Raw genomic sequence first — 27,343 nt, 5'->3', positions numbered from 1 at the left:
CTCTTCATTGCTCAACAACCTTGACCATATACTAGGTATATATGTACTAACCAACTCAACAGTGCAGACTCTTGACTTAACTCTTAGAGAGATCCATTAACCCTAATCTATGCCCTCTTTCACCTTTCCTGTGCACCTACCCCATTAGCTCCTCTCTCTAATCTCATCCTTTCACCAGCTCATTTACTTAACACCACTTAGTAGCTTGGCACTAGCTGGTCTGCCTCTGTTTGTAATCACCTAATTATCGAGTAGGATATATACTGAACAAAAACACGAATGTAACATGCTACAATTTCAACAACTTTACTGAGTTACAGTTCATATAAGGAAATCAGTCAATTTAAACCAATTAATTAGGCCATCATCTATGGATTTCACGTCTGGCCAGTTACACATGGCCTGCGGTTGTGAGGCCGATTGGATGTACTGCCAATTTCTCTAAAACAACTGTGTTGCATCACAACCATCCATCTACATAGGGACTTATGGTAGAGAAATTAACATGAAATTCTCTGGCAACAGCTCTGGTGGACATTCCTGCAGTCAGCATGCCAATTGCACACTCCCTCAAAACTTGAGACATCTGTGGCATTGTGTTGTGTGACAAAACTGCACATTTTAGAGTGGCCCTTTATTGTCCCCAGCACAAGGTGCACCTGTGTAATGATCATGATGTTTAATCAGCTTCTTGATATGCCACACCTGTCAGGTGGATGTATTATCTTGGCAAAGGAGAAATGCTCACTAACAGGGATGTAAACAAATTTGCGCACAACATTTGAGAGAAATAAGCTTTTAATGCATATGGGCTCTTTCATTTCAGCTCATGGAAAATGGGACCAACAACTTTACATTTTTGCGTATATATTTTTGTTCAGAATATATAAAGCAATGCCAGGAACTCGAGGATTTGACACTAAATAAGTTACACTTCTGACCAAACACAAACTAATTTAGTTTTCTAAATGGTACTTCTCACAGGTCAGCATCTTTCTCTCATACGTCTTCTACTTCAGTGTTCATGTCTGTTAAAAATATCAGCCTCTTTTAGCTACGTAATCACCTAGGTGTGTTTTCCTGTCTGTAATTCAAACAGACTTACAGGGGCTATTTTTCCACTGGACCTCTACAGCTGTGTCTGACTTGTTAATTTCAATATTCAGACATTACTCAATGTCCTCTTTAACAGACCCATCATGTGCTTGCCTTCCTTTAATGTGATTGGCAGAGCTGCTCTCATTCTTTCCAGGGAAACCAGAAGAACGATAGAGGATGGTAAAATGGAGTAAAACATAGAAGCTGTTCAGCTGGATCACTTACCACCCACCAGTAGTAGACGTCTGAAGGCAGCTGGATGTTGTCCCGTGTCCACACGGGGGAGATGTCCGGGTCGTAGTTCTCATCAAACCAGTCCGACACCCCAGGGTCTCCCACACAGCGGGGACAGGCACATGTCTTCTGCTGCTGGGTGCTCTCCAGTGGGCCCAGCTGGTGGACACCAGAGTAGTTGGGCACTAGTTTTACTCGGCTGGACTTCTCCCACCCGGGGGGCTCCAGGTAGGGCAGGCCAATGCCCCCCCTCAGAGAGATGGAGAAGAAGAGGGAGGTGAGAAAGACAAGGCCCAGGGAGCCCAGCAAAACCCACACCCTCAATGAGCACCGCATGCCTCCTCCACCGGCCCTGGCCCCTGCCATCCGACCAACCCGCTCCACGCTGGTACCGCCTGTCAACATGGGCCTCAGCTCCCCTGATCTTTGGACCCTCACCCCTCCAGGGCTGCCCCACACCCAGCCCCAGCCCCAGTGCCCCTCCCGGTGCTGGGTGACGGAGGGCACCCGGCCCCCCCAATTCCATGCGCTGTTTCCTGCCACCGTCCCCACCCTGCTGGCCTCAGCTCCACTGAGTGCTGGCTGGCTCACGCTGGCTCAGAGAGAACACTCTCCCGGCGCCACAGACAGAGAGAGGGAGAGCCGCTGCTCAACAGTGAGCCTCTCAGTGTCTCACCCTAAACAGTTTGTCAGAGAGTCTGTGTCTGTTGCTTCTCCCCCACTCTCCGTCTCTCCGCACGCAGCTGCCGCTCTCCACACCCACCAGCCCGGCTCTCCACTCCCTGTACTGCTCCAGTCCTGGATGGGAGCTCCAGCAGTGTCTGCACATACAAAAAAACTCTGATGAACTCTGCACAAATTGTACACTGCTAGAGTCTGGGAAACTGTCAGAGCTTATCACGCTGTGTTAGCAGTCCCACCTATAGTGATATCCATGGTAAAAGTCAGGTAGCAAGTCATTAGTGACATCTCAGCCATCCATGTGAGTAGTCCGCCCTGGTGTTTGGAGGTCCTCTGTCAAGTGCTGAAGCAGTCTTCTGAGTAGTATGCTCTAGCGGGCTAGACGGGAGAAGGAGGGTAAAAGGCGGCGGCGACTGCAGGCAGGCTGGCATGAAAGAAGCTCCATCGAGTCTCTAGTCAACCTGAACAAATAACACGTCTCCCCCTCTTCCTCCCTCTTCCTCCCTCTTCCTCCCTCTTCTCGCTCCTCTGCCCGTCTCGCGCAAGCTTGATTTTTTTTCTGTCAGTAGATCCACTTTGGAGTTTCTGAGACTTGCAGAAAGAGCAGAGCTACTCAGGACTTTGTGTTCTCCTCCGCTAGAACGTAGGGCCAGGTGTCCTGTAGTCTAGTTGTCATTGAGGCTGTGAGTGGTGTGTGTCTCTGTGTGGCAGACTGAGCATCTACCAGCCCTCCAGATGCTCTGCATCCACGTTCTGTCTGTCTGTCTGGGGGAGGAGCTCTCTGGACATGTCAAGTCTGATTGACAGGAGAATATGGGCACAAATATTCATCGCAGTGCGGCTTCAAAAAGTCTGCGTGACCATCAGAATTCCAGTGCTCTTCAGTCAGAGAAAAAGCAATACTGTAAAAGCTCCTAAAGTAATCAAAACATTCTGGCCGTAATGACAAAGAGGATTGCCACAGAGTCTTAAGAAAAGTAGATACGAGAACCTTAAAAGGGCTTACCAATGAATGCCCTGAAAGGAACTGAGGCTATGAGTGACTGGATTGAAAAAAGACAAATCAATCAGAAGAAAAAATCCCATCTGGCACTGAACATCAAACAGGACAAGAGGGAAGGGGGGCTCAGCAGCTGTCCAGCAGTGGAGATTCTTTCTATATGTGTGTGTGAGTGTATGAGGCTGGGCCACTGCCTGCCAGTAGCTGTAGGGTTTAATTGAATTCTGCTGTGTAGTGTTGGTGGAAGTGCAGGCTTTGTCAGGATGATGTGCCCTGACCTGCAGCTCTCCCTAATCTGTAATCTCGGCAATGCAGTCGCCTGCCCACCACATTATCCACTCTCTTCCCTCTCTCCCTGCCAGCCAGATGCTAACCTTCCGCCCAGTGTCCCTCCAGTGCCCTGCAAAGTGGTGCAGTCCTGCTGTTAGACAGTCCTTGTCTGTGTGTGTGTCCACCTCTCGATCCCTGACACAAAGACAGCCTCACAGGGGAACTGAGGAGCAGATAGACACCGTGGCCCCTGTAGCTCCTGCTCCCTATCTGCTTGTTTCCAGGTCCCTGTCCTCCTGAGACACCAACACACCGCTGTTCAGAAAGTGGTGGACAGCTGGAGGAGAGAGAGGAGATAATATAAGTGAGGGTGTGAATCAACAGACTGTGCATTTATAACACACAGGCATCATGGCATGCCCGGCAATAGAGATACTGACATTTACCTGGGTTTTTGACTTCATGACAGTGTTTGATTTGAAAGCTTTTGTGTCGTTAAAGTTATTGTGTCTGCTGTAAAGAAAGCCCCCTTGTCTGAGCCCCTCTCGGCCTTTACTCTTTCCTTGGTCTTTATGTTTTTAAAAAACCCAAACCTCTTGAAAAATTAGATGAATCATGCCTACCCTACCAGAATAGCACAGAATAATGATGCTCATCAGACTTTACATTTGTGGTTTGGTGCTTGTCAAGTCTGTTCAGCTACCACATACCCAAACACAAACAACCCAAAACAAAACAAAGCCCCATTCATTAGGAGCATATCTAATTGAACAGAATTAGAGTTTATTATATCTCAGTATAGCAGCCTCTTCATCTCCCTTATTCCCCTGCCTCAGCCAAAAACCACTTTCCATCTCTACTGCTAAATGCATTTTGTGACTTGGTCTATCCCCCCAAACACCTCATCTCGCTCTCTCTCTCCGGGCCAGTCTCTGAGGGAAGAACAGGGGATGTGCTTCCATCTTTGGGCCTCTGTGGGGACCAAAGCTTACAGATGAAAGGAGACAGAGTATCTGCAGCAGGGCCAAAACACTGGGTTGACAAAGACCAGACATGACATGTAGAAAGAAAGGGACAATCACCAAATAATGTTACACAATGACTGGACCATAATACGTTGGCGCTGAAAACCACATCTGAATGCAGCTCTTCACCTCTCAGGCCACAGTGTAGGTTTTTTATTTTATTTTATTTTTATTTCACCTTTATTTAAACAGGTAGGCTAGTTGAGAACAAGTTCTCATTAGCAACTGCGACCTGGCCAAGATAAAGCATAGCAGTGTGAACAGACAACACAGAGTTACACATGGAGTAAACGATTAACAAGTCAATAACACAGTAGAAAAAAAGGGGCAGTCTATATACAATGTGTGCAAAAGGCATGAGGAGGTAGGCAAGTAATTACAATTTTGCAGATTAACACTGGAGTGATAAATGATCAGATGGTCATGTACAGGTAGAGATATTGGTGTGCAAAAGAGCAGAAAAGTAAATAAATAAAAACAGTATAAAAACAGTATGGGAATGAGGTAGGTGAAAATGGGTGGGCTATTTACCAATAGACTATGTACAGCTGCAGCGATCGGTTAGCTGCTCAGAAAGCTGATGTTTGAAGTTGGTGAGGGAGATAAAAGTCTCCAACTTCAGCGATTTTTGCAGTTCGTTCCAGTCACAGGCAGCAGAGTACTGGAACGAAAGGCGGCCAAATGAGGTGTTGGCTTTAGGGATGATCAGTGAGATAGACCTGCTGGAGCGCGTGCTACGGATGGGTGTTGCCATCGTGACCAGTGAACTGAGATAAGGCGGAGCTTTACCTAGCATGGACTTGTAGATGACCTGGAGCCAGTAGGTCTGGCGACGAATATGTAGCGAGGGCCAGCCGACTAGAGCATACAAGTCACAGTGGTGGGTGGTATAAGGTGCTTTAGTGACAAAACGGATGGCACTGTGATAGACTGCATCCAGTTTGCTGAGTAGAGTGTTGGAAGCCATTTTGTAGATGACATCGCCGAAGTCGAGGATCGGTAGGATAGTCAGTTTTACTAGGGTAAGCTTGGCGGCGTGAGTGAAGGAGGCTTTGTTGCGGAATAGAAAGCCGACTCTTGATTTGATTTTCGATTGGAGATTTTTGATATGAGTATGGAAAGAGTTTGCAGTCTAGCCAGACACCTAGGTACTTATAGATGTCCACATATTCTAGGTCGGAACCATCCAGGGTGGTGATGCTAGTCGGGCATGCGGGTGCAGGCAGCGATCGGTTGAAAAGCATGCATTTGGTTTTACTAGCGTTTAAGAGCAGTTGGAGGCCACGGAAGGAGTGCTGTATGGCATTGAAGCTCGTTTGGAGGTTAGATAGCACAGTGTTCAATGACGGGCCGAAAGTATATAGAATGGTGTCGTCTGCGTAGAGGTGGATCAGGGAATCGCCCGCAGCAAGAGCAACATCATTGATATATACAGAGAAAAGAGTCGGCCCGAGAATTGAACCCTGTGGCACCCCCATAGAGACTGCCAGAGGACCGGACAGCATGCCCTCCGATTTGACACACTGAACTCTGTCTGGAAAGTAATTGGTGAACCAGGCAAGGCAGTCAGGCTACTGAGTCTGCCGATAAGAATATGGTGATTGACAGAGTCGAAAGCCTTGGCAAGGTCGATGAAGACGGCTGCACAGCACACTTTTATCGATGGCGGTTATGATATCGTTTAGTACCTTGAGTGTGGCTGAGGTGTACCCGTGACCGGCTCGGAAACCAGATTGCACAGCGGAGAAGGTACGGTGGGATTCGAGATGGTCAGTGACCTGTTAGTTGACTTGGCTTTCGAAGACCTTAGATAGGCAGGGCAGGATGGATATAGGTCTATAACAGTTTGGGTCCAGGGTGTCTCCCCCTTTGAAGAGGGGGATGACTGCGGCAGCTTTCCAATCCTTGGGGATCTCAGACGATATGAAAGAGGTTGAACAGGCTGGTAATAGGGGTTGCGACAATGGCGGCGGATAGTTTCAGAAATAGAGGGTCCAGATTGTCAAGCCCAGCTGATTTGTACGGGTCCAGGTTTTGCAGCTCTTTCAGAACATCTGCTATCTGGATTTGGGTAAAGGAGAACCTGGAGATGCTTGGGCGAGGAGCTGCGGGGGGGAGCGGAGCTGTTGGCCGAGGTTGGAGTAGCCAGGCGGAAGGAGTGGCCAGCCGTTGAGAAATGCTTATTGAAGTTTTCGATAATCATGGATTTATCGGTGGAGACAGTGTTACCTAGCCTCAGTGCAGTGGGCAGCTGGGAGGAGGTGCTCTTGTTCTCCATGGACTTCACAGTGTCCCAGAACTTTTTGGAGTTGGAGCTACAGGATGCAAACTTCTGCCTGAAGAAGCTGACCTTAGCTTTCCTGACTGACTGTGTGTATTAGTTCCTGACTTCCCTGAACAGTTGCATATCACGGGGACTATTCGATGCTATTGCAGTCCGCCACAGGATGTTTTTGTGCTGGTCGAGGGCAGTCAGGTCTGGAGTGAATCAAGGGCTGTATCTGTTCTTGGTTCTGCATTTTTTGAACGGAGCATGCTTATCTAAAATGGTGAGGAAGTTACTTTTAAAGAATGACCAGGCATCCTCAACTGACGGGATGAGGTCAATGTCCTTCCAGGATACCCAGGCCAGGTCAATTAGAAAGGCCTGCTCACAGAAGTGTTTTAGGGAGCGTTTGACAGTGATGAGGGGTGGTCGTTTGACTGCGGCTCCGTGGCGGATACAGGCAATGAGGCAGTGATCGCTGAGATCCTGGTTGAAGACAGCGGAGGTGTATTTGGAGGGCCAGTTGATCAGGATGACGTCTATGAGGGTGCCCTTGTTTACAGATTTAGGGTTGTACCTGGTGGGTTCCTTGATGATTTGAGTGAGATTGAGGGCATCTAGCTTAGATTGTAGGACTGCCGGGATGTCAAGCATATCCCAGTTTCGGTCACCTAACAGAACAAACTCTGAAGCTAGATGGGGGGCGATCAATTCACAAATGGTGTCCAGGGCACAGCTGGGAGCTGAGGGTGGTCAGTAGCAGGCGGCAACAGTGAGAGACTTATTTCTGGAGAGAGTAATTTTCAAAATTAGTAGTTCGAACTGTTTGGGTATGGACCTGGAAAGTATGGCATTACTTTGCAGGCTCTCTCTGCAGTAGACTGCAACTCCTCCCCCTTTGGCAGTTCTATCTTGACGGAAGATGTTATAGTTGGGTATGGAAATCTCTGAATTTTTGGTGGCCTTCCTGAGCCAGGATTCAGACACGGCAAGGACATCAGGGTTAGCAGAGTGTGTTAAGGAAGTGAGTAAAACAAACTTAGAGAGGAGGCTTCTGATGTTGACATGCATGAAACCAAGGCTTTTTCGATCACAGAAGTCAACAAATGAGGGTGCCTGGGGACATGCAGGGCCTGGGTTTACCTCCACATCACCCGCGGAGCAGAGAAGGAGTAGTATGAGGGTGCGGCTAAAGGCTATCAAAACTGGTCGCCTAGAGCGTTGGGGGCAGAGAATAAGAGGAGCAGGTTTCTGGGCATGGTAGAATATATTCAGGGCATAATGCGCAGACAGGGGTATGGTGGGGTGCGGGTACAGTGGAGGTAAGCCCAGGCACTGGGTGATGATGAGAGAGGTTGTATCTCTGGACGTGCTGGTTGTAATGGGTGAGGTCACCGCATGTGTGGGAGGTGGGACAAAGGAGGTAACAGGGGTATGAAGAGTGGAACTAGGGGCTCCATTGTGAACTAAAACAATGATAACTAACCTGAACAACAGTATACAAGGCATATTGACATTTGAGAGAGACATACAGCGAGGCATACAGTAATCACAGGTGTTGAATTGGGAAAGGTAGCTAAAACAGTAGGCAAGGCTAATCAGCTAGCACAACAAACAGCAGGTAAAATGGCGTTGACTAGGCAACGGGGCCGACAGATAAAACAAACAAGCAGAATGGAGTACCGTGATTAATGGACAGTCCAGCGTGCGTCAGCTATGTAGCCAAGAGATCAGTGTCCAGGGGGCAGCGGTGGATGGGCAGGGAAGCTGGACTGGCGAGTGTTATCCAGGTTAAAAAACTAACAATGACTAAATAGCTTGTAGCTAGTTAGCTGGTTAGCGTCTGGAGGTTCTTGAGTGTGTTCTAAGAAATTTAAAATAATAGCGATTCCGTATCACATTGGGTGAGTCAGGTTTCCGGAAGGTATAAACAAATTAAAAATCAAAAAGAGATAGAAAGTAAATTGGTCCAGAGAGTGTCTGGGACGCGGTGATTCAGACGGTTAGCAGGCCTGTGCTAACAAGCTAACAGTTTGTAGGCCCGGGCTAGACAAGGTAGCAGTTAGCGGACCGGAGCTAGACAAGCTAGCAGGCCGAATTAGCAAGCAGGGAGATAGCGAGGGCTAGAGAGTTAGCCTTTGGGGGAAGTCGCGATGTGGTGAGTCTGTTTATTCCTCTTCATGCGGTGACATCGACAGACCGGTCGTGGGCCCGGATATTGTAGCCCAGGAGTATGCTACAGGTGCTCTGGCCGGGCTAGCTTCAGGCTAAGTGGGTGGAAACGCTAGCCAGGGGTAATCATCCGGGGATGCAGTTTAGCTAGATAGCTAGTTGTGAAGATCCAGCTGAAAAATGTTCCGTTTGCGGTGGGAATCCGGGGATGAAAAATAAATAGGTCCGTTGTGCTCTGGTTAGAGTCGCGTTGTTCGAACTGGCGAGAGCTTTCCGGGCTAAAGGTTAGCTGATGACCGGTTAGCTGATGACCAGTTAGCTGAAGACCGCTAGCATAGCTGGCTAGCTTCAGTTGAGGGGTTCCGGTTCCGAAGTAAATATAAATACTTTAGGAAAAATAGTTACATTGGGTGAGGTGGGTTGCAGGAGAGTATTTGGAAGCTTAGGTTTAGCAAAAGGTTTTTAAAGAGGTATGCGAAGAAAAATTTGTAAAATAAACGAAAAAGAAGCGATATATACAGGGACGGGAAGACAGGACGACTTACTGCTACGCCATCTTGGATTCAAGGTAGGGCCCTACGTAGATGGATGGAGCACCTGTTGTAAATACATGTTGGAGTCATTGGTAATGTATGGATCAGTCATATACATATAATCTCTCATTCTAGTTCAGTAGGATCCGTGTTTGTACTCTTAACTATGCCCCCCAATGAAAAACGTGCTTGCTTTCACCAAAGAGGAGACTTCAGGTTTCCATGGCTACATACTGGACTCCGTGTGATTGTGCAGAGATGCGTGTTACTCTCACTGAATCAGATTTACAGAAAGGCGTATATACAGGAAAGACTGTTGATCCACAAACATTTCAATGTTTACAAAAATGGGCCAGCCTGGACTTGCCAAAATGCTTCCAAAACACATGGGAACCATCCCCAAAGAAGACAGAACAACATCATACAGCACACACAAATACTTAGGAAGAAGAGATCAGTAAAATACACAATAGCAAAATAGGTAAACATGTGGTCATATGGCAGGATGCTGCTGAAGGATGCTGCCTCAGCTTCAGATTAAATGATGGGCACTGTGATTATATGTGTGGGGGTACCGCTAAAGCGTCGATAATGCCTCGATAATGATTTTTTTCACCAATTAGAACATTTTTACATTACATATTCACCAGTAAGCGTTGCATTTGTTCCTTGAAGCTGCAGAGCCCACGTAAGTGGGACAAGAATCGGACAAGAAAGAAGGATGGTCAGAGCGAGAGATTGAAAGAAGGAGTGTGGGAGTTGGAGGGAGATACAGGAGAGAGGATTGAGACTTAAGTGATTGCTACCTGAGAGATACGCTATCTATCTTCACTGTGACAGGAACATAGAGTACCAGCAACAAGCACAGGCACTGATCTCCTACAGGGCCAACTCGCAGGCACAGCTTTGAAACTGAACAAAATGGCTCTCCACCCCATGGCAAATGGGTAGAATTGCAGGAAATATACTTTAAAACTTGAATTATTCTCAAATGTTTTGAATGCAAAGTGCCCCCCAACCAAATCTCATTTAGGGCTCCAAAAAGGCTAGGGCGGCCCTGATCCCGTATTTGAATATGTGAAGAAAAGCATAATCATGTTGGGGAGAGAGTTTACCTAGTGACAATCTGGCTTACACTCTCGCAGTGTATGCATGGATCATCTTGACCACAGAGATGATCTTTTCTTATCAAATTCACTGGCGTCAATCTAAATATCTCAAAACTGGAAAAGCCAACAGACAAGCACACATTGGCAGATGAGATGGACACGCTCTAAAAACAAGCATAGCCATATGAGAAGTCCAGGAGTGACCTCACCCAAGTATCTTCCATTAGCCAACACACATCTATAAACACACATGTATGCAAGAACACATGTGCAGCATGCACACAACCACACACACATTAAGACTTTGTTCCATCTCTGTCCTGATTGTCTACACAGGGTTGTGGGGGGTTGGAGGGGTGAGGGCCTCTGTTGCCCTGGAAACATTGCCTCACAGCTGGCTGCCATGGCAATGTAGCAAAATGTAGAAAAAGATATCCATGGACAAGACTGTGTAGCCACCTTAAGAAGGTGCATGCATAGCTGTTGGTTACAGGCTCTATCAATCAGTGGAGGCTGCTGAGGGGAGGACAGCTCATAATAATGTCTGGAACAGAGTGAAGGGAATGGAATCAAACAAATGGAAACCTTGTGTTTGATGTATTTGATACCATTCCACTTATTTCCCTTCAACCATTAACACAAGTCCGTCCTCCCCAATTAAGGTGCCACAGACCGCCTGTGCTATCAATCAATCAATCAATCAATCAAATGTATTTATAAAACCCTTTTTACATCAGCAAATGTCACAAAGTGCTTATACAGAAACCCAGTCTAAAACCCCTAAAACTCCATCTATAATGGATGCCTTATTCTGTGAGACTTTACGATGCAGCCACAATGACAGTGTTTGCTTGCCTCTGTCGATTAATCTGAACAAAATATACAGATTTTCAATGGCTGGACCGAGAGGCCTAATCAAATTTCATGTTTAAGGGATTAAAGCATTTAAGCGTTATCAAATCAAATTTTATTTGACACGTGCCGAATACAACAGGTGTAGTAGACCTTACAGCGAAATGCTTACCTTAAGGAAATCAATGTGAAATAACTGGCTGATTTGTCTGTGGGATTGTAACCAACAGTAGGCCTAAATCTACAGTAAATCTACTTTCCTCATACAATATCAGAGTTAACCCGTATAATTCCAAGGTGGGAGTGTGTTTGAGAGCTGCATGTGTGGGGTCAGCATCAGCAAATCTCCATCAGCCAATTAAAACACTCACGCTCAATCAAGGCTTGTTGATATTTAAATATGAATGTAAAAAAAATAGTTTTTTTCAAACTGAGATACAAAAATGAGTGAACTTCAGATCTGAGGACTCCCGGTAGAAAGGGTCTCATGATGAGGTGTGTAGTAGAGGCTAGCTACAGCTCTGTGTATCAGAAGATAGGTAGCCTAGCGGTTAAAAGTGTTGGGCCAGTAAACGAAAGGTGAGAAATGTGAAAAATCTATTGATGTGCCCTTGAGCAAGGCACTTAACCCTAATTGTTCTGCTAAATGCCTACAATGCAATAATTAGATACGCTGACAGCTCCAGTGGATTGTTATTCCTTCTCTGTTGTTTGTCCCCAGCTAACAACAAACATTCCCACAACTTTAGAGAATGTTACCTTAGGTAATTACCTACGGTTTTCACAGTGATGTGCATGGACTGTTTCCAAGAGACCATTAACGTCAAACAGAACTTACCTAGAACGTGGCTACCATGTTCTCAGAACATAAGATACTAATGTTCTAGACACGTTTCATGGGAACTTTGCAAGAACATTCACGTGTCCAGTTTTCTGAGGATTTGGATAATATTTCATCAACATTACACCAAACATGAATATAAGATATTAATTTTCAAGACTCGTTTCATGGAAATGTTGCAAGCAAATTCGCTCAGAATATAAGATATTAATATTCTAGATATGTTTCATGGGAACATTGCAAGAACATTCCTGAGTCCAATTCCGTTTAACACCCCTGAGGTGGTTGTCTAGTTCCCAGCTTGTTCAAGGGACTTCCCTAAAGACGTTTTCAAGATGCCATCTGATGATCCCAAAGAAACTTTCTCCCTAAAATGTGTTTCTTTACACACCACCCCATGTCACTGTGATTGGTAAACCACTGATCCAATCACAGTTCTTTGTCTGTTAGCAAGGTTAGGGAGACACACACACAAACAGTGCTTTTGACATACAATGTTTGCAACTTACATATTTGACACACTTGGACATACATGATTACATTGTGTATGTTCAATTATACAGTAATTATTATTCAATAATAACAACTGAGCTACCAAGGAGAGTCCCTGAGGACAACGGGGGCCACATGCTTAAGGACCTCTATGCAAGACATTCATGGGTGTTAACCCTTGCTAGGCTGCCGACCCAGGCGGTATCCCTAGCCGTGCCCACAGGCGGTTATCCCCACCTGCTTCAAGACGTGCGCTATCACCACCATGCCCAAGAAAGTTGACTACCGACCTGTAGCACTCACTTCCATCTTCATGAAGGCTAGTCAAAGACCACATCACCTACTCCCCGACAGACTCAACCCTCTCCAATTCCTCTACCGCCCTGACAGATCCACGGACGATGCAATCGCCATTGTACTGCACACTGCCCTCACCCACCTTGACAAAAGGGAGGGAGGAGGTGAGGGGTCTGGCAGAGTGGTGCCAGGAAATAACCTCGCTCAACGTCAACAAAATGAAGGAGCTGATCATGGACTTCAGGAGACAGCAGAGGGAGAACGCCCCTATCCACATTGACGGGATGGGGAAAGGGTGAAAAACTTCAAGTCCCTTGGTGTAAACATCACTGACAATGTGAAATTGTCTACCCACACAGACAGTGTGGTGAAGAAGGTGAAACTGCATCTTCAACCTCAGGAGGCTGAAGAAATCTGTCTTGGCCCCTAAGACCATCACACTTCGACAAATGCACCATTGAGAGCATCATGTCTGGGCTGTAATCACCACCTGGTTCGGAAACTGCACCGATGCCTGCACTCAAAGACATTTTCAGTACCTGATGTTACAGGAAATCCAAAAAGATCATCAAGGACATCCACCACCCGGGCCACGGTCTATTCACCCAGCAATCATCCAGAAGGCGAGATCCGTACAGGTTACAGGTGCATTAAAGCTGGGACCGAGAAACTGAAAAACAGCTTCTATCTCAAGGACATCAGACTGAATTTAGTCACAGGCACTAGCCGACTACCACCCGGTTACTCAAATCAAATCAAATGTTATGTCACATGCTCTGAATACAACCTTACCGTGAAATGCTTACTTACAAGCCCTTAACCAACAATGTAGTTTTAGGAAAATAGAGTTAAGTAAATATTTACTTAAAAAACTATAACGAGGCTACACACAGGGGGTACTGGTACTGAATCAATGTGGGGGGGAACATGTTAGTCGAGGTCATTTGTACATGTTGGTATGGGTAAAGTGTCTATGCATAGATAATAAACATCGAGTAGCATCACTGTAAAAAAAGGGGGGCAGTGTCAATGCAAATAGTCCGGATGGCCATTTGACTAGTTGTTCAGCAGTCTTACGGCTGTTAAGGAGCCTTTTGGACCTAGACTTGGTGCTCTGGTACCACTTGCCCTGTGGTAGCAGAGAGAACAGTCTATGACTTGGGTGATCGGGGGCCTTTGCTGGAGTCTTTTGGGGCCTTCCTCTGACACCGCCTAGTATATAGGTCCTAGATGGCAGGAAGCTTGGACCCAGTAATGTACTGGGCTGAATGGACTACCCTCCGTATTGCCCTTCTTGTGCCCGCGTCATAACTTTCCTGGTGTGTATGGACCTTGATAGTTTGTTGGTGATGTTGACACCAAGAAACTTGAAACTCTCGACCAGCACCACTACAGCCCTTCGATGTGAATAGGGATGTGTTTGGCCCTCCTTTTCCTGAAGTCCACGATCATCTCCTTTGTCTTGCTCAAGTTGAGGGAGAGGTTGTTGTCCTGGCACCACACTGCCAGGTCTACCACCATTGCGTCGTCAGCAAACTTAATGATGGTGTTGGAATCGTGCTTGGCCATGCAGTCATGGGTGAACAGGGAGTACAGGAGGAGACTAAGCATGCAACCCTGAGGGGACCCCGTGTTGAGGATCAACATGGCAGATGTGTTGTTACTAACCCTTACCACCTAGGGGCGGCCCGTCAGAAAGTCCAGGATCCAGTTGCAGAGGAAGGTGTTTAGTCCCAGGGTCCTTGGCTTAGTGATGAGCTTTGTGGGCACTATGGTGTTGAACGCTAAGCTGTAGCCAAAGACCAGCATTCTCACATAAGTGTTCCTTTTGTCCAGGTGGGAAAGGGCAGTGTGGAGTGCGATTGAGATTGCCTCATCTGTGGATCTGTTGGGGCGGTATGCGAATGGGTCTAGGGTCTCTGGTATATTGGTGTTGATGTGAGCCATGACCAACCTTTCAAAGCACTTCATGGCTACCTACATGAGTGCTATGGGGTGGTAGCATTTAGGCAGGTTACCTTCGCTTTCTTGGGCACAAGGACTATTGGATTTACAACAGGTGGACTCCAATCAAGTTGTAGAAACATCTCAAGGATGATCAATGGAAACATGATGCACCTGAGCTCAATTCCGAGTCTCATAGCAAAGGGTCAGAATACTTACGTAAATAACATATTTGTTTTTAATTTAATACATTTGCAACATTTTCTAAAAACCTGTTTTTGTTTTGTCATTATGGGTTATTGTGTGTTGTGATTGATGAGTAAACAATTTAATTTAACACATTTTAGAATAAAGCTGTAACATCACAAAATGTGGAACAAGGGAAGGGGCCTGAATATTTCAGAATGCACAAGTGCATCAAAACCGGGATTGAATGACTGAAAAACAGTTTCAATCTCCAGGCCATCAGACTCTTGAACAGCCATCACAACATCTCCTGTAGTAAGAGACAAAGATAAAGTCACAAAACTCACACACACACCTCATACACTGTTTGTGGGTATCCGTATCTTGCCAACAGACAAAGAGCTGTGCATGGATCAGTAGTTCACCAATAAGAGTCTTAATGGGCTCGCTAACTCTGTAATGATGTGTAATGAAATAACGTTTCTTTGGGACCATCAGATGCCATCAGGCGTCATCTTTAGGGATGCCACCGGAACAAACCAGAAGACTCCTGTACTCACATATACTCACATATGCCCATGCTCACAAACACAAGCACATACACACTCGACCAATTATGATTTTTCAATGCCGATACCGATACCGGAGGACCAGCAAAAGCCAATACCGATTCATCGGACGATTTTTAAAATGTATTTATTTGTAATAATGACAATTACAACAATACTGAATGAACACTTATTTTAACGTAATATAATACATCAATAAAATCAATTTAGCCTCAAATAATGAAAAGGGTTCAAATTGGTTTAAATAATGCAAAAACAAAGTGTTGGAGAAGAAAGTAAAAGTGCAATATGTGCCATGTAAGAAAGCTAACGTTTAAGTTCCTTGCTCAGAACATGAGAACATATGAAAGCTGGTGGCAAATTAGGCGGCCCAAACTGTTGCATATGCACTGCGTGCAATGAACGCAAAAGAAGTGACACAATTTCACCTGGTTAATATTGCCTGCTAACCTGGATTTATTTTAGCTAAATATGCAGGTTTAAAAATATATACCTCTGTGTATTGATTTTAAGAAAGGCATTGATGTTTATGGTTAGGTACACATTGGAGCAACGATACGCACCGCATCGATTATATCCAACGCAGGAAACGCTAGATTAACTAGTAATATCATCAACCATGTGTAGTTAACTAGTGATTATGATTTATTGATTGAATGTTTTTTATAAGATAAGTTTAATACTAGCTAGCAACATACCTTGGCTTACTGCATTTGCGTAACAGGCAGTCTCCTCGTGGAGTGCAATGAGAGGCAGGTGGTTAGAGCGTTGGACTAGTTAACAGTAAGGTTGCAAGATTGAATCTCCCGAGCTGACAAGGTGAAAATCTGTCATTCTGCCCCTGAGCAAGGCAGTTAACCCACCGTTCTTAGGCCGTCATTGAAAATAAGAATGTGTTCTTAACTGACTTACCTAGTTAAATAAAGATTAAATAAAAGGTGCAATTTTTTTTTTTTAAATACAGATTTCCGATTGTTATGAAAACTTGAAATCGGCCCTAATTAATCGGTCGACCTCGAATACACACAATCAATCAAGCCAAATTGATTTATAAAGCCCTCTTTATATCAGCCGATGTCACAAAGTGCTATACAGAAACCAAGCCTAAAACCCCAAACAGCAAGCAATGCAGATGCAATTCTGGCTGTGCCGGGGTTGAGATTATAACAGAACATGGCCATGATGTTCAAAACGTTCATAGACGACCAGCAGGATCAAATAATAATACTCACAGCCAAAGCTATCCCATGTATAGAGACATTAACCCTTTCCACTCATGGGAGTGGCTTAAATGGATCAGGCTAAATGTAAATGTTTCTTACAGAAGGAATATGGTAAGCATATGCATAAGTATTAAGGCTATAACGGTACATGCATTCGTACCAAACCCTTCGATACGAGGACCTCGGTTTGGTACAAAAGCGTTCGGTACGAGGACCTTGGTTCGGTCTGCACTGTGAACCCGAATGAATATATAATAAATATATTTTAAATAATAAAAATGCCTATAGGCTATGCCTATGCTATGTTGTATGCCATTGCCTCGTGAGTAAATCTGAGTTGAAAAAACATTGTAGGCTATTCCTTTTTTACCATGCCAATATATCCTCCAAACACCGGCTTCGAGGGCATTATCACTTTCATACAACAGGTTACCAACATATTCAAATAATGATTTACATATTTTCATTAAAAACGTTATATTGTTGAATTTATTCATATTATTTCATCCTTCCACAAGATATAGTCCCGAGACAAATCTGGGGTTGCTACCCAAGCCGGCTGGTCTATCGGTTCGGTTAAGCTAGCCAACAACGGCTAACTTACAGTCACGTCAAACAGTTCAGCCAGAATAACAGCAAAGTATCTGCATTTGCGTTTGTTTAAGCTGTTTTCTATTTTCTATTTATTTGGATACGTCCATAACAATGAGCTATGATGTGCGATTTTGCCTGGAATAGACAATGTGCTCTATTGTCAAGACACTGTTGTTCTAAGGATATAGCCAACAACACAGCTAACACAATCATTTCATACTGAAGCTGGAAAGACAGCAAACTAGCTGCATTTAGTTTCGTTTGACCTGTTTTCTATTGACTTTTCTTTGTATATATCCAAAAAATGATGCCAGCTGATTCATAATTTGGAGTGGCCCGACTCCCAACACGTTCATTACTATGGGACAGCTGGAGATCGAATTTGAATATTGAAACAATGTTGCAAATGACGGAGAGACAGAGAGCAAAGTTTATACAAATCGTCGCTGTTGAAATTTAAATGCCAATCTGAAAGAAATGGGAGATAATGGCTAGATGCTTTTCATAGTGGAGATCAAATATAAAAACTGCCTGGCTGGGCAGATGACAGTGGATTGCGCAGTGAGCTGTAACAAAGTAAATAAGCATTTCAACATCATAGCTTCAACCGGTGGTAATTTGAGGAAAAGACACCGGCTGGAATGCGGTTTTAACCAATCAGCATCCAGGATTAGACCCACCCATTGTATACATTTACATTTAAGTCATTTAGCAGACGCTCTTATCCAGAGCGACTTACAAATTGGTGCATTCACCTTATGACATCCAGTGGAACAACCACTTTACAATAGTGCATCTAAATATTTTAAGGGGGGGTGAGAAGGATTACTTTATCCTATCCTAGGTATTCCTTAAAGAGGTGGGGTTTCAGGTGTCTCCGGAAGGTGGTGATTGACTCCGCTGTCCTGGCGTCGTGAGGGAGTTTGTTCCACCATTGGGGAGCCAGAGCAGCGAACAGTTTTGACTGAGCTGAGCGGGAACTGTACTTCCTCAGTGGTAGGGAGGCGAGCAGGCCAGAGGTGGATGAACGCAGTGCCCTTATTTGGGTGTAGGGCCTGATCAGAGCCTGGAGGTACTGAGGTGCCGTTCCCCTCACAGCTCCGTAGGCAAGCACCATGGTCTTGTAGCGGATGCGAGCTTCAACTGGAAGCCAGTGGAGAGAGCGGAGGAGTGGGGTGACGTGAGAGAACTTGGGAAGGTTGAACACTAGACGGGCTGCGGCGTTCTGGATGAGTTGTAGGGGTTTAATGGCACAGGCAGGGAGCCCAGCCAACAGCGAGTTGCAGTAATCCAGACGGGAGATGACAAGTGCCTGGATTAGGACCTGCGCCGCTTCCTGTGTGAGGCAGGGTCGTACTCTGCGGATGTTGTAGAGCATGAACCTACAGGAACGGGCCACCGCCTTGATGTTAGTTGAGAACGACAGTTTGTTGTCCAGGATCACGCCAAGGTTCTTAGCGCTCTGGGAGGAGGACACAATGGAGTTGTCAACCGTGATGGCGAGATCATGGAACGGGCAGTCCTTCCCGGGAGGAAGAGCAGCTCCGTCTTGCCGAAGTTCAGCTTGAGGTGGTGATCCGTCATCCACACTGATATGTCTGCCAGACATGCAGAGATGCGATTCGCCACCTGGTCATCAGAAGGGGGAAAGGAGAAGATTAATTGTGTGTCGTCTGCATAGCAATGATAGGAGAGACCATGTGAGGTTATGACAGAGCCAAGTGACTTGGTGTATAGCGAGAATAGGAGATGGCCTAGAACAGAGCCCTGGGGGACACCAGTGGTGAGAGCGCGTGGTGAGGAGACAGATTCTCGCCACGCCACCTGGTAGGAGCGACCTGTCAGGTAGGACGCAATCCAAGCGTGGGCCGCGCCGGAGATGCCCAACTCGGAGAGGGTGGAGAGGAGGATCTGATGGTTCACAGTATCGAAGGCAGCCGATAGGTCTAGAAGGATGAGAGCAGAGGAGAGAGAGTTAGCTTTAGCGGTGCGGAGCGCCTCCGTGATACAGAGAAGAGCAGTCTCAGTTGAATGACTAGTCTTGAAACCTGACTGATTTGGATCAAGAAGGTCATTCTGAGAGAGATAGCGGGAGAGCTGACCAAGGACGGCACGTTCAAGAGTTTTGGAGAGAAAAGAAAGAAGGTATACTGGTCTGTAGTTGTTGACATCGGAGGGATCGAGTGTAGGTTTTTTCAGAAGGGGTGCAACTCTCGCTCTCTTGAAGACGGAAGGGACGTAGCCAGCGGTCAGGGATAAGTTGATGAGCGAGGTGAGGTAAGGGAGAAGGTCTCCGGAAATGGTCTGGAGAAGAGAGGAGGGGATAGGGTCGAGCGGGCAGGTTGTTGGGCGGCCGGCCGTCACAAGACGCGAGATTTCATCTGGAAAGAGAGGGAGAAAGAGGTCAGAGCACAGGGTAGGGCAGTGTGAGCAGAACCAGCGGTGTTGTTTGACTTAGCAAACGAGGATCGGATGTCGTCGATCTTCTTTTCAAAATGGTTGACGAAGTCATCTGCAGAGAGGGAGGAGGGGGGAGGGGGAGGAGGATTCAGGAGGGAGGAGAATGTGGCAAAGAGCTTCCTAGGGTTAGAGGCAGATGCTTGGAATTTAGAGTGGTAGAAAGTGGCTTTAGCAGCAGAGACAGAGGAGGAAAATGTAGAGAGGATGGAGTGAAAGGATGCCAGGTCCGCAGGGAGGCGGGAGTTTTCCTCCATTTCCGCTCGGCCTTCCGGAGCCCTGTTCTGTGAGCTCGCATTGAGTCGTCAAGCCACGGAGCGGGAGGGGAGGACCGAGCCGGCCTGGAAGATAGGGGACATAGAGAGTCAAAGGATGCAGAAAGGGAGGAGAGGGGGTTGAGGAGGCAGAATCAGGAGATAGGTTGGAGAAGGTTTGAGCAGAGGGAAGAGATGATAGGATGGAAGAGGAGAGAGTAGCGGGGAGAGAGAGCGAAGGTTGGGACGGCGCGATACCATCCGAGTAGGGGCAGTGTGGGAAGTGTTGGATGAGAGCGAGAGGGAAAAGGATACAAGGTAGTGGTCGGAGACTTGGAGGGGAGTTGCAATGAGGTTAGTGGAAGAACAGCATCTAGTAAAGATGAGGTCGAGCGTATTGCCTGCCTTGTGAGTAGGGGGGGAAGGTGAGAGGGTGAGGTCAAAAGAGGAGAGGAGTGGAAAGAAGGAGGCAGAGAGGAATGAGTCAAAGGTAGACGTGGGGAGGTTAAAGTCGCCCAGAACTGTGAGAGGTGAGCCGTCCTCAGGAAAGGAGCTTATCAAGGCATCAAGCTCATTGATGAACTCTCCGAGGGGACCTGGAGGGCGATAAATGATAAGGATGTTAAGGATGCAATCATAGACTCTCCTTGTGTAGCAAAGCAAATTAGGAGATTATCTAATCAATGGAAAATGGGATTAAAATGATTGAATAATTAAAAGTTAAATGAGAAGTATATGCTACAATGAACTAGAGCCAACAGGTAGGATGCTATTTAATACTTTGAATGGTAGTGTTGTTATTTGTAACTGTAGGACAGTATAAAAGTGCATGCAGATTCAATTAGCTTAGCTAGATGGCTAGCTAATTTAGCTGGCTAGCCATCTTAGAAGCCGGATGTATGTGGAGGTCCTGGGCTGGCATGGTTACACATAGTCTACAGTTCTGAGGCCGGTTGGACGTACTGACAAATTCTCAAAAATTAAGTTGGAGGTGGCTTATGGTAGAGAAATGAACATTACATTCTCTGGTAACCGCTCTGGTGGACATTCCTGCAATCATCATGCCAATTGCACTCTCCCTCAAAACTTGAGACATCTGTGGCATGTTGTTGTATGACAAAACTGCACATTTTAGAGTGGCCTTTTATTGTCCCCAGCTCAAGGTGCACCTGTGTCATGATCATGATGATTATTCAGCTTTTTGATATGCCACACCTGTCAGGTGGATAGATTATCTAGGCAAAAAAAGAAAGCCTAAAACTAACAGGGATGTAAACAAATATGTGCACAAAGTTTGACAGAAGTAAGCTTTTTTTGTGCGTATGGAACATTTCTGTTGCATTTATATATATTTGTTTTTACATGTTGCGTCCATATTTTTGCTCAGCATCATTTCAATGGACATTTGTGTTCTATTGCCAGCATGACTAGCTGTTATAAAATGCGATCTTACAGTGTTAAGCTTTCAAAAGGCAAACAGATCATAATTTTGGTGCGCAAAGAAAGGAGTCATGAGTGTGTTCAGGTGTATGTTTCGATTTTCTTCACAATAGACAAGGATAGGATAGGCTCAATCTGTTCAGAACAACCAAGTGTATGACGCCATGTCTTCTTGTAACTGAACATCAAAAACATAGTCCAATTTCTCAGTGCCCAAATCTGCCATTTTCAACCCTTATACGGGTTTGAGTGTAAAGGGCTACATACACACTAAACACTTCCTGTTTCTTTTAGAAGTTTTTTCACACTGTATTTATATACTGTATTCTTCAAATAGCTCACTCTAGTATATCTACTACTGTACATTGCATTTTGATAAACTGTTTATACACATTGCATGTTTATATACTGGATTATTGACATAGATCACTGTAATATATCTACTGATGTACATATTCTTAGTGTTTTTGTTGTTGTTGTGTACATAAACATAGATTGTACTTGGATTACTGATAGCGTTATTTGGGTTGTTAATTGGATTCATTCTGAAATATTATTTTTGTACTTGCTTAACATTTTACTGTACCGTTAGGAGCAGTAAAACACTTCACTACACCCACTATAAAATCTGCTAAACTGTGTATGCGACCAATAAACATTGATTTGATGTATTAGTAGCAGTAGCAATTACCCAATGAAAAGGGAAATGGTGGTAGGCTACAAGATGGGGTGGATATCAAGGTCTGAAGCCCCCCTCAAATAAAAAGTGTGTGTGGAAGAAATGGAATATTAGATTCAGGAAGCGTCTTTACTCCTGCAAGGGTTGAGTACACACCAAATTTCCCAGGTGAGGAGAAACTTGTTACTGACAAGATCAAAAGCCTGACTGCACAAAGCCATCACATTTTGTCTACCCGGAGACTTTCCCATCTGTTAGGAATCCAGAGCCAGTAACGGCAGTAGCAGAGCGAACATACACACCACACACACTGGAAGCCCTTCTTTGAAGAACATGGGCATATACGTGCTCCTTTTTGCTTCAAAAAGGAGTTTCCCAAAGTGGAGTAAGGTTGGATGTCCCAGTCCAACTTCAAATCCAGATAGCTATGCATCCCGCCACGGTTTGCCTTGGCCAGCATGTTTTCTAATCGAGCCCAACATCAACATACAATATCAATATCACATACAATATCTTCCTCTCTATATGTCATACCGATCTATCTACATGGCAACCTGCCTATTTACGGCAAACCCGGTGGTCCTTGGAATTGAATCATTGAGTGAAGTAACCTATTTGATGTTGTAAAGGAGGATGCTCCTTACATGAACCCACTTTGACAGCACTCTGTATGGCCTTAGAAGTGAGTAATCTAGTTAGAGCTGTGTCTATAGGACTTCTGCACGCAGTTTTAATTCCCTGGTTAGCGTATTAACCTAGTTAACTATAAAATGTATGAATGTTTGTTGAGCTCAATTGGATTTTACTTCAGAGTGAACTAAGTCTACATGTCTAGCCCCTTACAAAATGTTTCAAAATGTCCTCTATAGTGGATCGGAAAAATCTGTAACACTAAATTAAGGTACCCTTTAAGTGGGTTTTAAATGTTTTATTATAGAGAGAGTTAAATATTAGCATGTACTTTAAAAATCATTGTTATTGATAAAAAAATTGTGTCATTTTGTATAAGCAAGGTTTATACATGGTTACAGAGTTAGTAGTCCTTTAAGACAGCTGGATGCTTTATAGATCCTGGGAAATATTTAGGGAAGGGAAGGGGGATTCCTAATCTGTTGCATTCAACCAAAATGTATCTTCCGCATTTAGAATCGAAGAGGTGCGGGGGGCTGCATCAATTAGCGCCTGGGGAGCAGTTGTTGTTAAACTGCATTGCTCAAAGGTAGAACGGCAGATTTTTCCAGCTTGCCGGTTCGGGTATTCAAACCAGCGACCATTTGGTTACTGGCACAATGCTTTTAAAAACTAGGCTACCTGCCGCCTCGCCACTATTACCCAACGTTGCCACCGACATTATAGTCCCAAAACAGGACATTGAATTTGCGCCGAGACCTCAACACTATATTGGTGAATGAGGACAGACTCAAACTGACTCATTGCGTCTCTTATCCAATCTATTCCAACAAACCATGGGCAGAATGACTCCTACATTCTGTCGGTCCCATAATCACAATTCATACCAGTGAGAGTAGAGTTTATTAATTAGGCTGAAGCAAATGCATGTCAGGTGAAATCAACATCTCAATAATAAAGTGATCAAAAATATAAACTAGAGGTTGCCCGATTAATCGGAACGGCCGATTAAGTAGGGTCAATTTCAAGTTTTCATAACAATCGGTAATCGGCCGATTACATTGCACTCCACAAGGAGACTGCGTGGCAGGCTGACCACTTTTTACGCAAGTGCAGCAAGAGCCAAGGTAAGTAGCTAGCTAGCATTAAATCGATCTTAACATAATCACTAGTTAACTACACAGAGTTGATGATATTACTAGTTTATCTAGTTTATCCTGCGTTGCATATTATCAATGCGGTTCATTTACCATTGAATCACAGCCTACTTCACAGCCCAAACGGGTGTTGATTTAACAAGCGCATTTGCGAAAAAAGCACTGCCGTTGCACCAATGTGTATTTAACCATAAACATCAATGCCTTTCTTAAAATCAATACACATGTATATATTTTAAACCTGCATATTTAGTTAATATTGTCTGTTAATATTGCCTAATATTAGTTTCCAGATTTTACCATATTAATGACCTAAGGCTCGTATTTCTGTGTGTTATATTATAATTAGGTTTATGATTTGATATTTGATAGAGCAGTCTGACTGAGCGGTGGTAGGCAGCAGCAGGCTAGTAAGCATTCATTCAAACAGCACATTCCTGCATTTGCCAGCAGCTCTTCCCTGTGCTTCAAGCATTGCGCTGTTTATGACTTCATGCCTATCAACTCCCGAGATTAGGCTGGTAATACTAAAGTACCTATTAGAACATCCAATAGTCAAAGGTATATGAAATACAAACGGTATAGAGAGAAATAGTCCTATAATAATTAACTACAACCTAAAACTTCTTACCTGGGAATATTGAAGACTTAAAAGGAACCACCAGCTTTCATATGTTCATAACTTAAAGTTAGCTTTCTTACTTTTACTTTCTTCTCCAACACTGTGTTTTTGCATTATTTAAATCAAATTGAACACGTTTCATTATTTATTTGAGACAAAATAAATGTTATTGATGTATTAAATGAAAATAAAAGTGTTATTTCAGTATTGTTGTAATTATTGCAAATATATATATAAAAATTGTCCGATTGATCGGTAACGGCTTTTTTGTGTGACCTCCAACAATCGGTACCGGTATCGGAGTTGAAAAATCATAAATCGGTCGACCTCTAATATAAACACAACATGTAAAGTGTTAGTCCCATGTTTCATGAGCTGAAATACAAGATTCCAGAAATGTTCCAAAATCACAAAAGCTTATTTAGCTCAAATTTGGTTTACATCCCTGTTAGTGAGCATTTCTCCTTGGCTCCTTTCTCCTTTATTTTATTTAACTAGGCAAGTCAGTTAAGAACAAATTCTTATTTACAATGACGGCCTAACGTGGAGCAGTGGGTTAACTTCCTTGTGCAGGGACAGAACAACAGAGTTTTACCTTGTCAGCTCGGGGATTCGATCCAGCAACCTTTCAGTTTCAAGCCCAATGCTCTAACCACTAGGCTACCTGCAACTCCAAAATAATCCAACCACCTGACAGGTGTGGCATATTAAGAAGCTGATTAGCTGATTAAACAGCATGATCATTACACAGGGCCACTCTAAAATGTGCAGTTCTGTCACAAAACACAGTTGGCATGCTGACTGCAGAAATGTCCAACAGAGCTGTTGCCAGATAATTTAATGTTAATTTCTCTACCATAAGCCACCTCCAAGATTGTTTTAGAGAATTTGGCAGTATGTCCAGCTGGCCTCACAACCGCAGACCACGTGTAACCACGCCAGCCAAGGACCTCTACATCTGGCTTCTTCACCGGCAGGATTGTCTGAATCCAGTCCCCCGGACAACTGATGAAATTGTGGGTTTGCACAACCAAAGAATTTCTGCAAAAGCTGTCAGAAACCGTCTCAGAGAAGCTCATCTGCTCGCTCGTCATCCTCACCAGAGTCTTGACCTGACTGCAGTCCGGAGTAGTAACCGACAACAGTGGGCAAATTCTCAACTTTGGATGGCCACTGACCCGTGAAAAACACAATTCCTGGAAGCTGAAAAATGTCCCAGTTCTTGCATGGCCTGTATACTCTCCAGACATGTCACCCATTGAGCAAGTTTGGGATGCTCTGGATCGACGTATACGACAGTGTGTTCCAGTTCCCGCTAATATCCACAAAAGTTGCACAGCCATTGAAGAGGGGTGGGACAACATTCCACAGGCCACAAAGAGCCTGATCAACTATATGCGAAGGAGAAGTCTCACGCTGCATGAGGCAAATGGTGGTCACACCAGATATTGACTGGTTTTCTGATCCACTCCCCTACTATAAAAAGAAAAGGTATCTGTGACCAACAGATGCATATCTGTATTCCCAGTCATGTGATATACATAGATTAGGGTCTAATGAATTTATTTCAATTGAACTGATTTCCTTATATGAACTATAACTAATATGAAGTATAATCTTTGAAATTGTTGTGTTTATATTTTTGTTCAGTGTAAATTCATTCACACAGCTTACTTATACTATGTGTTCTTAGTGTGTGTGTTTGTGTGCTAATTACAACATGACTGTTTGTTGTAAACATTATTTGAGGGAGTATAAGACTACATGAAACGGTGTCCAAAGTAAACAGGGTTTGGCAAATATAGCCAGTCTTTTAGACAATCTGGACCATTGAGCAGGATGCTTAGGTTCTGACGAGGGTTGAATATTTTCCAGGTATCTAACAAATATTAGAGAATAAATCACTTTTCTCCTGGGTAACCCGGTATTTCCCACCAAAACCGGAAGTGTTATTCAAAAGCATTTAAATAGGCTGGATTTGATTAGAGCTTTGATAGAAAATTCATGCCTGATGCAACCTGAGCCTGATGAGACATACATTTCATGAGCCTTACAATAAAGACGTTTAATGAGCCCTACATTAAAGACGTTTCATGAGCCATACATTAAAGACATTTCATGAGCCCTACAATAGACATTTCATGAGCCCAAGCGCAAAAAAGGCCAAATGATTTTTGCCGTTATCCAATTAATAGCTATATGATATAGGCTACTGCACATTACGCATGAGAGAAAAACATAAAAGACCATAGCTGCAGCTAGCTATATGCTCTCTTGGGTAAATAAATTAAAATAGCTCCAGTAGGCTCATCTTTTTGAGTGTGAACTGTATTACTGTATTGTATTATATGGACTAGAATTTGGCACATCGTTCAAACATGATAAAGCAGGGAGAGAACATGAGATTCTGGTGCAGCACATGCGGCCTACAAAGTTACAAGTATAGCGCATTTGATTTTAGAAAAATAATAGGGCCTATTTGTATAATTAGTAGGCTGAGGCATATATACCTTTCATAATATTTCCTCTAATGTTTTTATAGCCTACCTCCTCTTTCTCTCTCTATTGTTGCTTCATCAGTCCTTGTCCTTATCTTCATAATTCTAATGACATCCTTGAATAATATAGGTCTAGAATTAGATGCAGAAGGCTTTCACTTCTCTTCATGAAGATGGAATGGTTATGGGTCTGAATAAATAACCGCTATAGCCTACCGCC

At 44.4% G+C, this 27,343-nt stretch overlaps 1 protein-coding gene across 1 annotated transcript in view; it reads right to left on the bottom strand.

Moving 5' to 3' along the window:
* LOC124000292 (CMP-N-acetylneuraminate-beta-galactosamide-alpha-2,3-sialyltransferase 2-like) overlaps positions 1 to 27,343 on the bottom strand; it is a 48,458-nt gene that overhangs the window by 11,391 nt on the left and 9,724 nt on the right. Inside the window, exon 2 of the mRNA XM_046306563.1 lies at positions 1,324 to 3,620. Coding sequence (XP_046162519.1) covers positions 1,324 to 1,737 — 414 coding nt within the window. The 5' untranslated portion in view covers positions 1,738 to 3,620. The remainder of the gene's footprint in view (positions 1 to 1,323; positions 3,621 to 27,343) is intronic.

The sequence above is a fragment of the Oncorhynchus gorbuscha genome, linkage group LG02, assembly GCF_021184085.1.
Source record: "Oncorhynchus gorbuscha isolate QuinsamMale2020 ecotype Even-year linkage group LG02, OgorEven_v1.0, whole genome shotgun sequence".
NCBI classification, from domain to species: domain Eukaryota; kingdom Metazoa; phylum Chordata; class Actinopteri; order Salmoniformes; family Salmonidae; genus Oncorhynchus; species Oncorhynchus gorbuscha.
Note: the sequence above shows the minus strand (reverse complement) of the source record. Positions and strands in the feature narration are given on the sequence as shown.